A 14,337-nucleotide genomic window follows, 5' to 3' on the forward strand; every position below is an offset into this window, starting at 1 on the left:
TAAACAACCTCCTTCAGAAATGTATAAACCAACAAAAAGAAAGGACACGTATTAGCCAAGAGTTCTAATATAAGTCAAAACTTCATATAAATTTACTCAAAAATAGTTAAATTTGTTTATAATGACGCAAAATTGTATTATTGGAACACATACAAGTCAAAACTGTATTAGTTTTAGTGGGTCCATTCGTGATAAGTGGAAACTGATGTCATGAGTGATGAGTGAGCAATCATGCAATGACAAACTACTTTTTTCCTCCGTCTGTAGGCAGAGTTTTATAAATGATCCCCTTATTATTACACATTCCCGAAATCACGCAACATACTATAATCTTTTACATGCAGCCCCATATATACATTCTTTTTAGGCTATGTTATGAGCTTATTGCTCTACCTTTCGCATTCTCGGAACACAAACAGCCACAAGACGCACACTTACAAAACACATACGCAAACAGCGTCTTCACAACAAAGCTCCAAAGTCATATCATCAATTTTAGGTTTTCAGCATCGGCAAAAGTTCTGGATAACTTGACATAAACTTAACAAAATCATTGTATGCTTCTACGATGAGGTGATCATCGTCCCAATTATCCCTGTATGTAGCGGATTGTGCATAAATTCTCTTGAAACCGATGTAAAACATTTCTTCTCTCCATTTCTCTATCCGTGGATAGTCGCATTGATCCGCAAGCCAATTATCATACTCAAACTGCGACAAGAGTTTCACCAAACGAATGTTTAGTCTCAATCATTTCATTTTATCTAGATAGCACAAAGTAGTGGGTAAAAATCTTGTGCGTACCTGGGAGTCATCTGGCATCAAATGAGTATATCTTTTGGGAATGCCCGAGGCTTCGAGCTTATCGTAGAAAGCCTTAGTGTCTTCCATCATCTCGTCTTGCGATGGAAGAGATACCCGTCCAGATAAAACCGCTGCAACCCATTTGCTTTGAAGCTCAAACATCGGAAAAGGAGTAATCTAGAAACCATATGTTATAAACCAAATTATGAGATCATATGCAAAACAACAAAGATATTTATTTTCACATAATAACAAAGAATATAATAGAAACATTATTATAAGATTATTAACCTGCCATGGTAGGCCGATGAACGAAAGGCCGGGGGCAAGAGCCGGAGGAAATACATGCTTATACAACGGTCCAACACGATTATCGTCCACTGTCATTTCACCTTTCGTGTCAAGAAACGGGAAGTAATACTTGTACCTGACCATAACAAAATCCAAAAGGTCAATGATATCTTTCGATCTTTAACCTCTCTTATATGATTGAGCTACAAAGTGTGCCTTACCCTGTACAGTGCATAATGGTATCTGCGTAAACCGTCTTTCCATTTTTAAAAACCACTGAACCATCTTCGCGGGCAGTTTCAATCTGTAATGGACATAGCGAGGAATCAGATGATGGTCTTATAGACCAAGGGATTGGCTGGTTTAGTTAACTAGTTAGTACCGTTGGGTGAAGCCATAGGTTGTCGTAACCGGGAAGCTTCTCGTAGGTCTCCAGTGAAGTCGATCTAGACGATACGTGGACTTCTTTAGCGACTTTTGCTATATCTCTGCATATATCAACGCCACTCGCTGAGCTTCCGATCACTATTACTACCTGCAAGGCGATCCAAGAGCTGAGCGAGGAGTAACATTGATTTGAGGTGACAAGATTCAGTATAGTGATGAGATTCTTGTGCAAATACCTGATCTTTGAATGGATCAGGAACACGGTAATTGTGGCTATGAATTTGCTTGCCTGGCCATGAATCTATGCCTGCAAAAACCAAAGATAAATTGTTCTGTACTTCTGTTTTCTATATTGCACAAATAAAAACTGGAAAATTGCCACACATACTACGTTAATATACCAATTTTCATGTTTACACTGACTAATTAACTAATCTAGACTTGTTTAGAGTTGAAGGGGTAGGATTTTTGGAATGTAAAATTTATAATTCTAATAAATATATAAATAAATACTTAAAACATATTTTAAGAAATCAAAAATAGTTTCAAACAAATTTTTTGATTTTTAAAAAGAATTTTTGAAAAAAAAAAGAAACAAAATCAAAAAAAAAATTTATAAAAAAGTTCCAATTTGAAAAAGTATAATTCAAAAATATAAAAAAAATTAATTTATTTAAATAAAAATTTATTATATATGTAGAAAACAAGAGTATAAGAGTCTTTTGCCACTTAATGAAAAAAATATTTTTGAAAATGTCTCTTTAGAGGTAATAAAAATGAAAAGTGGTATTATGAAAATAGTAAACATGAAATTTCTCCAAAAAAAGTCTGATAAAAAAAAATACAGAACTATATATATATATATATATATATATATATATTAGCAAAAATCTCTATGTTTGTAGTGAGAAATTAATTGGTACATTACTTTTCAAAAAAATATATTCATTTGCTGTAAATGTTTTCGTTTACGTATAGCCAATATGCATAAAAAGCAAATATTTAAGAATTACGAACAAATTAAAAACCAAATAATACTAAACATATTAAATGATGTAACGTAACATAAATTTGGATGTCGTAAACAAAAGAAAGAAATGAACAAGTGTCAAAAAACACGTCATCTGAGGACACGAATAAGGTTTGTTATTTACCAGAGACAAGAGCATGGCGTGGCTCAGTATAGTGTCCGTTACAAACCACGACGGCGTCGTATATCTCGTCGGAGACAGCATCGGAGCTTCTCGACTCAACTATCCACTTCCCAATATTCTCCTCATCCGCCACTGGCTCCGCCCTAACAACCTCCGTCTCGAACCTTATCATCTCCTCTATATCGAATTCTTTAGCAAAGTCTCGTAGGTAAGCAAGAACCTCGCTATGACCCGGATGTCTTCTCGGATCCCTCGACCCGTCGTGTGGTCGGGTCGCAAAAGGGAAGTCGGTGAAACCCATGCACTCTCTGGGGATGTTGGTGCGTAGGGATTTGTAGAGGCTGGAGTGAACTACGGGTCGGGCCGGATCTAGGCTTAGCGGGTCAGGTTCCACTTGAGAGGTGTAAGCCCACACGCCTCCGATTTGGCTCCCCCGCTCTAACACGACCACTGAGTGGCCTTCACGACGTAGCTCACGAGCAGCCACGAGCCCGGCGGCTCCTGCTCCGATCACTGCCACGTGACGAGAGGCGGTTGGATGATTGCTACCAGGTGCCATGTTTAGGCTATTGTGAAGTGTTGTGATCTAGTAAAAGATGAAGCGTTTGTAATAATAATGAGGAAGAGAAAGGTGATGGTGTGTTTCGATTTTAACGATGTGCAAATTTATAGACGAGGAAAAAGGTGCCTCTAATGAAGACGTGCCAGTTCAGTGTAGACAATTCTTACATAATCTCTCGTGTGAATATTAAATTCATTTTATATCTTTTAGCAAAAAAACAGATATTAAATTCAATTAATATGGAGCATGCTTCAACCATGCATGTCTATAAGAGAATATACACTTTTGTTAAATTATGAAGGAGTAATTTTAGCTAATCATTACCAAATTTGAAGTCTGGAGTAGTAAAAATGTAATTTATCACGAATTATATCATATTTAGTTATTTAATGATTTATTCTCCCTGCTTTATATGTATTGTGTTGTAGATTTTTTTTTTTTTGCATTTGAAGCTCTAAAGTAAAAAAAAAAAAATGTTTCTTTGTGATAGAATTGGATTAGCTGATTTTGCTCTCTTTTTATCATCATCGATTGTAGGCTGGCTTGGTATTGTAAATGATATGAAATAATGTTCTATTAATTTTCAAATGGATATTCTTAGCTAGGAACAGCACGAATAATCATGAGAGATTGATAGGCAATCATACATGCAGTAACTCAGAATTTCGGTATACTAATAAAAGCTTGCAATGATTCATTTTATGGGATTTCACAAGAGACAGTGTATAGAAACCTTAAATCACTTGAACAAGTGAATCTGCTTTCACAATACTTTGATTTAAAAAATAAAGAAGTAATAAAAAGCTTTTAATATTCAATGTAAATAGATTTTTGGTTACTTCTTTTAAAATGCATGCAGCCCAATGTATCTACCACCTAACAGTGTCCAGGATCATGTGTACTATCCAACATAGCATACCAACAAAGAAACTTTCTATATAAATATATGCAGTATTAAATAATTGCTATTAGATTCATGAAATAAAATATTCACACCACTATCACTATGCACAACGTATTAACCAATATCATTGCATACAGAAAGGAACTGTTTTTATTCATAAATTAGACACCATTTTCCGGTTAATGTACCCGATCAGTGTTTAATTGTCTTTTGAAAACTATATACTTAGTTTTTCTCTAAAAAACTACATTCCGTTCTCTCATAACATCTTAATTACGGGAAAAAAAAATAGCATGTATTTTATTAGTCGAAAAGAAAATTTCAGTTTTCTCAGTTTGAAAGACCGATTAGATAACTAAGATCCATTTTTATTGTAACGATAAATAATATAAATTTTAACATAAAATATACAGAACTTACTTTTACAGTCTTTTAAGGTTAGACTAGATATATTATCAAATTAGTAAAAAATATAATAGCACCTTTATCCCAGAAACGTGGTTGGGTTTCTAGTTTTTTAATTTTTATTTTATTCTTTCTGATTTATAAAAAAAAAATTAAAAACAGAACCAATTGTGGGTCGCCATGCGTCGTGGAGCCCACAAAACAGTACAGCATATACCCAATATAAGTTTTTTTCTTCTGCAACAATTGAAGACAGTTTTGTCAAAATTCGTGGGCCCCCTCAACATAAGAGACGCTCAGCATACTGCGATGCAGAAGACGGCAAATATGAACCGTCTACGTCATTGTACTTTGAAAATGATAGACGCCAAATATGAACAAACAGCCATCAAGTTGCAAACAAATCCATTACCCAAGTAATTAAGTTTGAATATTTGGAATCGATGTCTATCTTTTTATCTTCCTTTATCGACACTTTCGTCTTTTTCGACAAAACACTAACACCCACCACACTGATCGCATGCTTTTTCTTGAAATTTCACAAAGATTGATCCACCAATTAGCTTACAGTATGTAATTATTATATACAAAAATAAAAATATTATGATATTCATAGTCATATATAACTCCTCAGAGATCTTGATTCTTCCTTTTTAGTCCCCTAAACCAAAATATTTTCCCAACATTTTGGACTCGTATACGTATTTAAAAGCTGTAGATTAATATTAAAGCTAAAACCAACTCTTACAACCCAACCAGTCATGCTAGGCAGCTAATCAATTATAAGCGCTATTAATAAAAGTTTAAACATATCTTATGTTATTAAAATATGTAACTTAATTAATTTCTCTTTTAATAATACCTTTTTGTAAAGGATCTTTTATAAATTATCTTCCCCTTCCTTTTTTTTTTCTTTTCAAGTCTATTTTTAAACTTATCTTATCTTTTATAAGATATGTTTAAACTTATTAATTATACATAGATTGTATCATGTGTTGTTAGGTTAATTTCTCAGTGGAAAACCAAATTGTGAAGATGAAGCTTCCATGTGAATTGGTGGAAGAGATACTCTACCGTGTTCCTCCTCTATCTCTTCTCCGATGCAAAACCGTTTGCAAACAGTGGAACACACTTTTAAACCACTTGTCTCTCGTCCGTCCTCAACTCCCTATATGGACTGGTCCCAAGATTTATTCGGTAGGCGTCAATCTCAAAGATGATCCAAAGATAGACATACGCGAGTTACATGTAGATAATCCTTATTTGAAGAATAATAACTATCCTATACCTTACAACTTCCTTCCTTGCGATGGCTTATTGTTTTGTGTCCCTCTTTGGGGGAATATCAATAGAGTCGTTGTTTGGAGCCCGTGGTTAAGACAGACTAGATTGATCGTGCCCTATTACTTATAACTTTTAAAGACTTCGAGTATACTGCATAACTTTAATATATATTCAATTTTACTATTCGACGTGGAGAATTAACATGAAGAGAATGTAGTTAGTTTGGTTTTTATAAAATAGAAAGTCAATCTTTGGCTCTTAAAAGTCAGAAGCAAAATAAACAAGTAAAGGACATTGAGACAGGCAGAGACGTGGGTGCAGACAGAAGAAAGAAAGGTGTCGTGCCAGTAACTAAGGTTCTAAATATAGACCGAAGAGACAAAAATGATACCAACCAATCAAAAGCCCCCTAATTGTAGAGGAGAAGGGATTATATAAAGAAGAAGACGATAACAAAAACACCAACGAGGAACACCAAGAAAGAGAAACTGATCACAAGGTACATGTCTCCTCCATTCATTCTATGCAACCTTCATCGTTTATATAAAAATACTCTTGGTTCTTTATTGGATTAGATACACAAGAAAGGCTTGAATATGACGGTCATGTGAGGATTATGGCCTTTGTTTAGTTTATGTATTGATTGAAAATGGTGTGCATGTGTTGGTTGTAGATAATGGCGAACATTAGAGTACAAAAGGGTCCAGAATCTCCGAGGACCGAGGTCGGAGAGATAGACACAAGAGCCCCGTTTCAGTCGGTGAAAGCTGCGGTGAGCTTGTTTGGTGAAGTAGTCTCAAGACAAAGAAGTACTACAAGAAGGTCTCGTCTCTCCTCTGAGGTAACTAATCCAAGAATCAAGAACGTGTTGTATCATTTTCCTAGATGCCTTGAATAGCAAGAAAACCATTTTTAAAAATGTTTCAGAGCGTTTGCGACAAAGAAACACAGCTAATGCTAGCCCACAAGCAATTCCTCAAGATAAAACAAAAGCTAGACAACGCTGAGATCACAAGATCTCGTGCTCTCTCCGATCTCTCAAACGCCAAGAAGACAATGGAGGAGCTTACCAACAAGCTCGAAGCTGTTAACAAGTCTAAACAATCCGCTATTGACACCAAAGAAACAGTCCAACAGCGAGAAGACCAGCTTGAGCATGACAAGTCACATGGCTCTCCTCCTCACCACCACGAGCTTGACGTTGCAAGAGAACAATATCTCTCCACCACCATTGAACTCGACGCCGCAAAGCAGCAGCTCAACAAAATCAAACAGAGCTTTGACTCCGCTATGGACTTGAAAGCCACGGCACTAAACCAAGCCGCAGAAGCGAAACGTGCGCTACAAGTAAACTCAGCCAAGGTCAACGAGCTTTCCAAAGAGATTGGTGATATGAAAGACGCGATTCATCAGCTCAAGCTAGCAGCCACTCAGAATCTTGAAGAGTATGCTAATATCGTTAAGGAGAAAGATGACTTAAGAGAATGTTACAAAACGGCAGTTGAGGAGGCAGAGAAGAAGCTACTAGTGTTGAGGAAAGAGTATCAGCCTGAGCTCTCAAGGAATCTTGAAGCTAAACTGATTGAAACAACCTCAGAGATCGAGGTTTTGAGAGAAGAGATGAAGAAGGCTCATGAATCTGAGATGAACACGGTCAAGATCATTACAAACGAGCTTAACGAGGCTACGATGAAACTGCAAGAAGCTGCTGATGAGGAAGGCTCTCTAAGAAACTTGGTGAATTCCTTAAGGATGGAGCTTGAAGATATGAGAAGAGAGCGCGAAGAGCTGCAGCAGAGAGAAGCAGAGAGGTTAGAGGTTGAGGAGAGGAAGAAGGTGGAAGCTCTCAAGGAAGAGAGCTTGAGACTCGAGGAGAAGAAGCAAGAAGCTTTGGTAGCAAGAAACGAAGCTGAAGAGATGAATAGAAAGATAGAGAACTTGAAGAAAGAAACCGATTCCGCGATGATAGCTGCGGAGGAAGCAGAGAAGAGACTAGAGCTTGTTATAAAAGAAGTGGAAGAGGCTAAAGCAGCTGAAGAGAAGGTTAGGGAGGAGATGAAGATGATATCGCAGAAGCAAGAGAGCAAGAAACAGGACGAAGAATCGTCCGGTTCGAAGATAAAGATCACAGTGCAAGAGTTTGAGTCTTTGAAACGAGGAGCAGGGGAGACAGAGAAAGCAGTGGAGAAGAAGTTGGGAGATATAGCAGCTGAGCTTGAAGAGATCAATAAAAGAAAAGCAGAAGCGGATAACAAGCTTGGAGCTAGCCTTAAAGCTATAGAGGAGATGAAGCACGCAACGGACTTGGCTCAGAAGGCAGCAGACTCAGCAGAAGCTGCAAAGAGCGTAGTGGAAAGTGAGTTGAAGAGATGGCGTCAAAAAGAAAATGTACAACATGCTTAGTGTCTTTCTTTGATTCAATCTTTGTATAAAAAAACATTTGTTTTATTCCAAAATAAAAATTATAAAGGTGAAGTTCAACATCACATGAACAACAACACATAGATATAGATCAATCATTTAGTAAAGGCATCACCTAAATATCTGAGAGGGATAACACTAATCAGCTTCTGTCTCGAGAAATCCTCATTAAGTAAACAAAATATAAAGGTGTAATCATCTGTTGAAGCGACGTCGTTTCATTAAGGTGTAATCATCTGTTGAAGCGATGTCGTTTCATTTAGTCGACATTACCAAAAACAAATTAAAATCACGTAAACAACGACACGACACAAAATTTAAATTGAACCGGAATTATTCACCTAACCGGTTTTCTTTGTTCTCTTCTCCGAAAATTTCCAGACCTCACTCGGACAAATCTATCTTGGTGTGCCCTAAGAGGAGGACGATTCAACCGAAGCAGCGATGATGTTGAGGACACAGAGATGGAAGCATCTTACTACTTTGAGATCGGTTCGTTCCCATTCATTTCAGACAGGTACTCTGAGAAATGCTTTCTTCTGCGAACGTGTCTTTTCTAGCGGTCTCACCAGCGATAGAAATCTCTCTTACAAAGAGAAATTGAGAAGTGGGATTGTTGGTATCAAGAAAGATGATGCTGTTGCCCTCTTTCAAACCATGACTGGGTCTCGTCCTCTTCCTACACTCGTCGATTTCAGTAGATTTTTTAGTGCAGTAGCCAGAACGAAACAGTATGATCTCGTGTTGGCTCTCTGAAAGCAAATGGAACTAAATGGGATTGCTCATAACATCTACACTCTCAACATTATGATCAATTGCTTCTGCCGGCGTCGTAAACTTGGTTTTGCTTTTTCCGCTATGGGGAAGATCTTCAAACTTGTGCATGAGCCTAACACTGTCACGTTTAACACACTCCTCAATGGCTTATGTCTCCAGGGTCGAGTTTCTGAAGCTGTGGAGTTAGTTGATCGTATGGTCCAAAGTCAACATGTACCAGATCTCATCACCCTCAACACTATTGTCGATGGACTTTGTCTCCAAGATAGAGTGTCTGAAGCAGTGGATTTAATAGATCGAATGATGGATAAAGGATGTCAAGCCGATCAGTTTACCTATGGTGAACAGAATGTGCAAGTCTGGGAACACTGCCTTGGCCTTGGATCTGCTCACAAAGATGGAGCATAGAAAGGTCAAGCCTCACGTAGTCACATACAGTACGATTATCGATAGCCTTTTCAAGGAAATGGAAACCAAAGGTTTCAAACCAAATGTCTTTACCTACAACTCTATCATAGGAGGCTTCTGTAGTGCTGGTAGATGGGATGACGGTGCACAGTTGCTGAGAGATATGATCAGCAAGGAAATCACCTCAAACATTGTCACTTTCAGTGCTTTGATTGATAGTTTTGTGAAAGAGGGAAAGCTTAGCGAGGCTGAAGAGTTGTACAATGAGATGATCACAAGAGGCATCGATCCTGACACCATTACATATAACTCATTGATATATGGGCTGTGCAACGAAAAGCGCTTAGATGAAGCCAACCAGATGCTGGATCTGATGGTTAGCAAAGGATGCGATCCTGATATTGTGACTTACAGTATCCTTATAAACGGCTACTGCAAGGCTAAACTGGTTGATGAAGGTATGAGACTTTTCCGCAAAATGTCTGTGAGAGGAGTGGTTGCCAATACAATCACTTATAACACTCTCATCCAAGGATTTTTTCAATTAGGAAAACTTAATGTCGCTAAGGAACTCTTCCAAGAGATGGTCTCTCAAGGTGTTCATCCTGGTATTGTTACCTACAAAATTTTGCTGGATGGGTTGTGTGACAATGGAGAAGTAGAAGAGGCTTTGGGAATACTTGAAAAGATGCACAAGTGTAAGACGGAACTTGACATTGGTATATATACTATCATCATTCACGGGATGTGCAATGCTAGTAAGGTCGATGATGCTTGGGATCTCTTCGGTAGCCTCCCTCTCAAAGGAGTGAAGCCGAATGTCATAACATATACTATAATGATTGGAGGACTATGTAAGAAAGGGTCGCTGTCTGAAGCGAGACTGTTGCTTAGGAAGATGGAAGAGGATGGGATTGCGCCAGATAGTGGTCCATACAACACTCTCATCAGGGCACATCTCCGAGATGGTGACGTAAGCATTTCAGTTGAACTCATCGAAGAAATGAAGAGGTGTGGCTTCTCTGCAGATGCTTCCACTGTAAAGATGGTTATGGATATTTTATCGGATGGTAGATTGGACAGAAGCTTTCTAGACATGCTTTCTTAAATGCCTCATCCAACTAAGTGCCGGTTAGTGTTTACAAGTTAACTGGGTTTTTTTAGTTGAAACACGTTTTTTTTATGTCTAAGGGCAATGTGGCTTCTCTGGACTGCCCTTAAATTACAACATAGGCATTGCTATGCGAAAGGTTTTGGAAATTTTTTAGATGTTAAACACGACTGAGCAAGCTCTTCTTTAAGCCCTTTCTCACTATGCTCATCTGTATACTTTTGCTGTTTAGGTTTTACTTGTAATGTTATGAACAAATCTGTTATCTCTCTAGTTTGTTTTGGAAATTGTTTTTTCGGTACATGTCTCTGCACTGAAACGAACCTTCATGATCTGCTCTACATGTCCTTTTCTTGGGTGGACAATAGGATGATGATATATACGGAAAACACTTTCTCAGAATCTGAACCTGTAGAGAATGCTCCATGACTCCAAATTCTCTCGTTCAGTCAAGTCGGTCTCCACTGATCTTATTTTGCAGATCTTTCTCATCAGCTACCCTTTGAATGCTAATTGGTCACGAAGAACTAGCCGAGAAACTTGGATACTAAGATGCTCCGATATGATTGAAATTTACAACATGAAACATAACAATAGGATTGATGTGATTGAGCATGATTATTGGGGGTTCTTAGAGTGGGGTTCTTAACGGAATATAAGAACCTGTCTCTTAACTTTTAACTAAAAAGGTTAAGAACCGGTTCTTAAAACTCTTATTTAAGAACCGGTTCTTATCTTTTTAGTTAAAAGTTAAGAGACGGGTTCTTATATTCCGCTAAGAACCTCACTCTAAGAACCCACAATAATCATGCTCTAATAGTGCTTTTATTCAATCTGTATAAAACATTGTTTGTTTTATTCCAATATAATAAGTATAAAGACAATGAAAATGGTGAAGTTGAACATCACATGAACAACACATAGATATAGATCAATCATTTGGTAAAGGCATCAATCACCCAAATATCTGAGAGGGAATAGCACTGATCAGCTTCTGTCTCAAGAAGTCCTCATAAGCCTCAGCAATGAGATGATCATCATCCCACTTATCACGGAACGTGTCTGATTGTGTGGCAAGTCTTACATAGCCATCTTCTAATTCCTTGTTTCTCCATTGTTCAACAGGTGGTTCACCAATCTGATCAGCTATCCAGTTGAGGTACTCAGCCTGACCGACGACACCAAGACGATGCGTGTATCTCTTGGGAAACCCGTTAGCATCACGCTTTGCATAGAGGGCGCTAGTGTCCTCCATCATTTTGTCTTCTGAAGGAAGTGTGACACGACCGGATAAAACTGCAGCCACCCACTTGCTTTGAAGCTCAAACAGAGTGAATAGTAATGTCTGAATAAGGAAAAAAGTCTCATTAGGCGATGATTAGTCACACAAAGAAGCTTAGAGTAAGTAGAATAGAATGAGTGAGAGACTTCACCATCCAGGGTAAACCGATGAAGGAAAGCCCCGGAGCAAGTGCAGGAGGAAACACATGTTTGTAAAGCGGTCCAACACAGTTATCATCCACGGTGATATAGCCATTGGTATTGAGAAATGGGAAGTGATATATGTAACCGGTGCAGTGCACAATAGTATCTGCTTGTACAACTTTACCATTCTTGAAAACAATGGAGCCATCTTTGCATGCGGTTTCTATCTGCACAAACATATATTGAATCATGACACTTCTAATATGATCAGTTTCTCAAAAATATCGGACCTAAACGAAATATTTTTTTAGAATATATTTTTTTTTTAAAAAAGCGTCTAACCTAGCGATTTCTTGAACATTGGATATGATAATTTTTTTCTTTCATTTTCTTTACCATAGGGTGAAGCCATAGATTGTCGGCCCCGGGAAGCTTCTCATATGTCTCAGACGGTTTCGACCTAGCTGCGATATGGACTTCTTTAGCCACTCCTGTTAAGTCCTTGCTGATATCTGATCCACTAGCAAAGTTTCCTATCACTACCACAACCTTTCGAACATGTCAGGTCAATAAAACAATCAGTAAAAGGCTTATAAGTTATGTAAGAACATACCTGGTCTTTGAATGGATCAGGAACTCTGTAGTTGTGACTATGAAGTTGCTTCCCTGGCCATAGATCTATACCTAAAAACACTCAAAATCATTTCACATAAGTCAAACATATATTACTTCAAAAGTCAACGAAAGATTTAAGACTTTTTAATCAATTACCAGGAATTTGAGCAACACGAGGCTCTGTGTAGTGTCCATTACACACGACCACAGAGTCAAAGATCTCATCCCTGGACACCCCATCGGAGTTTCTTGATCGGATCTTCCACTTCCGACCATCTTGCTCGACAAGAACCACTTCTGTCCCGAACCGAACCATCTCCACGAGTTTGAACTCTCTCGCGAAGTCTCGAAGATACGCCAAGACTTCCCTGTGTGTAGGATACCTTCTCGGGTCTCTAGACTCGTCGTGTTCTGGTCGGGGAACGAAAGGGAAGTCGCTGTAACCCATACACTCTCTCGGGAGATTGGTCCGTAGCGAGTCGTAGACGCTAGAGTGGACTACGGTTCGGTTCGGATCGAGACTAAGCGGGTCCGGTTCGCTTTGAGGTGTGTACACCCAGAGACCTCCGACTTCTGTGTTGCGTTCGAAGACGACGACGGAGTGTGATTCCCGGCGTAGCTCTCGCGCAGCTACGAGTCCGGCGGCTCCTGCTCCGATCACTGCCACGTGGAGTGGGTTGATTGGACTGCAAGAGGGTGCCATTGTTGTTGGTTAAGAAATTGTTAGGCTCCAATCGTCTGAGGGGGCGGCAATCATTATATCATAAATGATTATTATTTTTTTAATAATGCATGTTGATGAATGATGACAAAAAAAAGCATTATCTTTAATATTTTTTTCATGTGTATAAACGGGTTGAAAGAATAAAACTGTACTTGATAAAGCAATGGATCTAGTTTCACTGTAAGTCAAATCATTATATACCAAAATGATAACAAATATCAAAATACTAGTTGACAAATAATAATAACATGGTAAATATAAAAAGTTAAAAATAAGTAATCACTACATCAAATGACAAATTGGCCAGTGTTTACGTTTTCAAAATGAAATATTCAAAGACATGCGTTTCCGATACATTTCCATATACTTCAATAGATTCTGATTTCAAAATGTTTCCTAAAAAAAAATTTAGGTAAATTTTTTTGAGAATTATAGTATCTAAACACACGCGTCCCCAACTTTTGCTCTAGAAACCTAATCAAATCGTCTTCTTCAATCGACGTTCCGCAATGGCGGAGACGTCGCCGGTTTCTCCAGTATTATAGCTGAAACATCTCCTAAAACAATCTCTCTTTTCTTTACCTTCACGCATAGATCTGCCAGAAATATCTCCTTTCCGTAAGAAAGATTCGCCGTCTCACTGCAACAACAACCACGACTCTGCTACTCTTTCATCGACCACAACTCCTCCGCCACCGCACTGTAATAACAGCCATGACTCTGTTTCTCCTTCGTCGACCACAGCTCCTCCGCCTCTTCACTGGGTTCTCTGGCATTGTTCCTGCAAACTCTGACCAGGTACCAAAAGCGAGTCAGTCTCTAGCGGATCCTCAAACCCAATCAGTTGTTCCTCACCAAACCGAAGAGACCATGGAAGAAGAACCTGCACTTTTCGTACCTTCTATAGGAGCGTGGTCAAAGCCACTTGTTCTAAAGTTTTCTCCTCCTTGTACACCACCTGAGCCTTCAACGCCTCGTAGCTATGATCCACAGTTGGTGCAGGGTCAGATTGAGAATTTTTGGCCTTCACTAGAGGAAAGTATCATCCATAAAAAGAAGAAATCT

General features: G+C 38.4%; 3 protein-coding genes and 1 pseudogene across 3 annotated transcripts; 2 read left to right on the top strand and 2 right to left on the bottom strand.

Annotated features, from left to right (window-relative positions):
- Positions 1-273: 273 nt before the first annotated feature.
- On the bottom strand, positions 274-3,291 carry LOC106412148 (flavin-containing monooxygenase FMO GS-OX-like 2). Its single transcript, XM_013853042.3, has 7 exons — positions 2,637-3,291; positions 1,719-1,789; positions 1,478-1,630; positions 1,317-1,399; positions 1,096-1,231; positions 805-981; positions 274-711 (listed from the first exon to the last, which is right to left on the bottom strand). Exons 1-7 carry the CDS (start codon positions 3,193-3,195, stop codon positions 496-498), a joined length of 1,395 nt encoding a protein of 464 aa, XP_013708496.2. The 5' UTR covers positions 3,196-3,291; the 3' UTR covers positions 274-495.
- Positions 3,292-6,264: 2,973 nt separating this feature from the next.
- LOC106414709 (WEB family protein At1g12150) lies at positions 6,265-8,273 on the top strand. The gene is made up of 3 exons (XM_013855314.3): positions 6,265-6,290; positions 6,465-6,632; positions 6,719-8,273. Exons 2-3 carry the CDS (start codon positions 6,468-6,470, stop codon positions 8,192-8,194), a joined length of 1,641 nt encoding a protein of 546 aa, XP_013710768.2. The 5' UTR covers positions 6,265-6,290; positions 6,465-6,467; the 3' UTR covers positions 8,195-8,273.
- A 178-nt stretch (positions 8,274-8,451) lies between these two features.
- On the top strand, positions 8,452-11,117 carry LOC125591318 (annotated as a pseudogene).
- A 228-nt stretch (positions 11,118-11,345) lies between these two features.
- Positions 11,346-13,343, bottom strand: LOC106415065 (flavin-containing monooxygenase FMO GS-OX5). The gene is made up of 5 exons (XM_013855681.3): positions 12,705-13,343; positions 12,547-12,617; positions 12,330-12,482; positions 11,942-12,160; positions 11,346-11,853 (listed from the first exon to the last, which is right to left on the bottom strand). The coding sequence occupies exons 1-5, from the start codon at positions 13,249-13,251 to the stop codon at positions 11,464-11,466; spliced, it is 1,380 nt and encodes a 459-aa protein (XP_013711135.2). The 5' UTR covers positions 13,252-13,343; the 3' UTR covers positions 11,346-11,463.
- Between the last annotated feature and the right edge of the window lie 994 nt (positions 13,344-14,337).

The sequence above is a fragment of the Brassica napus genome, chromosome C8 (assembly GCF_020379485.1).
Source record: "Brassica napus cultivar Da-Ae chromosome C8, Da-Ae, whole genome shotgun sequence".
Taxonomy (NCBI): Eukaryota; Viridiplantae; Streptophyta; class Magnoliopsida; order Brassicales; family Brassicaceae; genus Brassica; species Brassica napus.

What these genes read in the sequence shown, in the direction of transcription:
- LOC106412148 (XM_013853042.3), bottom strand. Translation starts at nt 3,195, where the DNA reads ATGGCACCTGGTAGCAATCATCCAACCGCCTCTCGTCACGTGGCAGTG. An exon ending in ACCATTATGCACTGTACAGG is followed by an intron (nt 1,232 to 1,316) that starts GTAAGGCACACT and finishes TGTTATGGTCAG; the next exon opens with GTACAAGTATTACTTCCCGT. An exon ending in TCATCGGCCTACCATGGCAG is followed by an intron (nt 982 to 1,095) that starts GTTAATAATCTT and finishes TATGGTTTCTAG; the next exon opens with ATTACTCCTTTTCCGATGTT.
- LOC106414709 (XM_013855314.3), top strand. Translation starts at nt 6,468, where the DNA reads ATGGCGAACATTAGAGTACAAAAGGGTCCAGAATCTCCGAGGACCGAG. An exon ending in GGTCTCGTCTCTCCTCTGAG is followed by an intron (nt 6,633 to 6,718) that starts GTAACTAATCCA and finishes AAAATGTTTCAG; the next exon opens with AGCGTTTGCGACAAAGAAAC.
- LOC106415065 (XM_013855681.3), bottom strand. Translation starts at nt 13,251, where the DNA reads ATGGCACCCTCTTGCAGTCCAATCAACCCACTCCACGTGGCAGTGATC. An exon ending in TCGTGTTGCTCAAATTCCTG is followed by an intron (nt 12,618 to 12,704) that starts GTAATTGATTAA and finishes GAGTGTTTTTAG; the next exon opens with GTATAGATCTATGGCCAGGG. An exon ending in TCATCGGTTTACCCTGGATG is followed by an intron (nt 11,854 to 11,941) that starts GTGAAGTCTCTC and finishes TTCCTTATTCAG; the next exon opens with ACATTACTATTCACTCTGTT.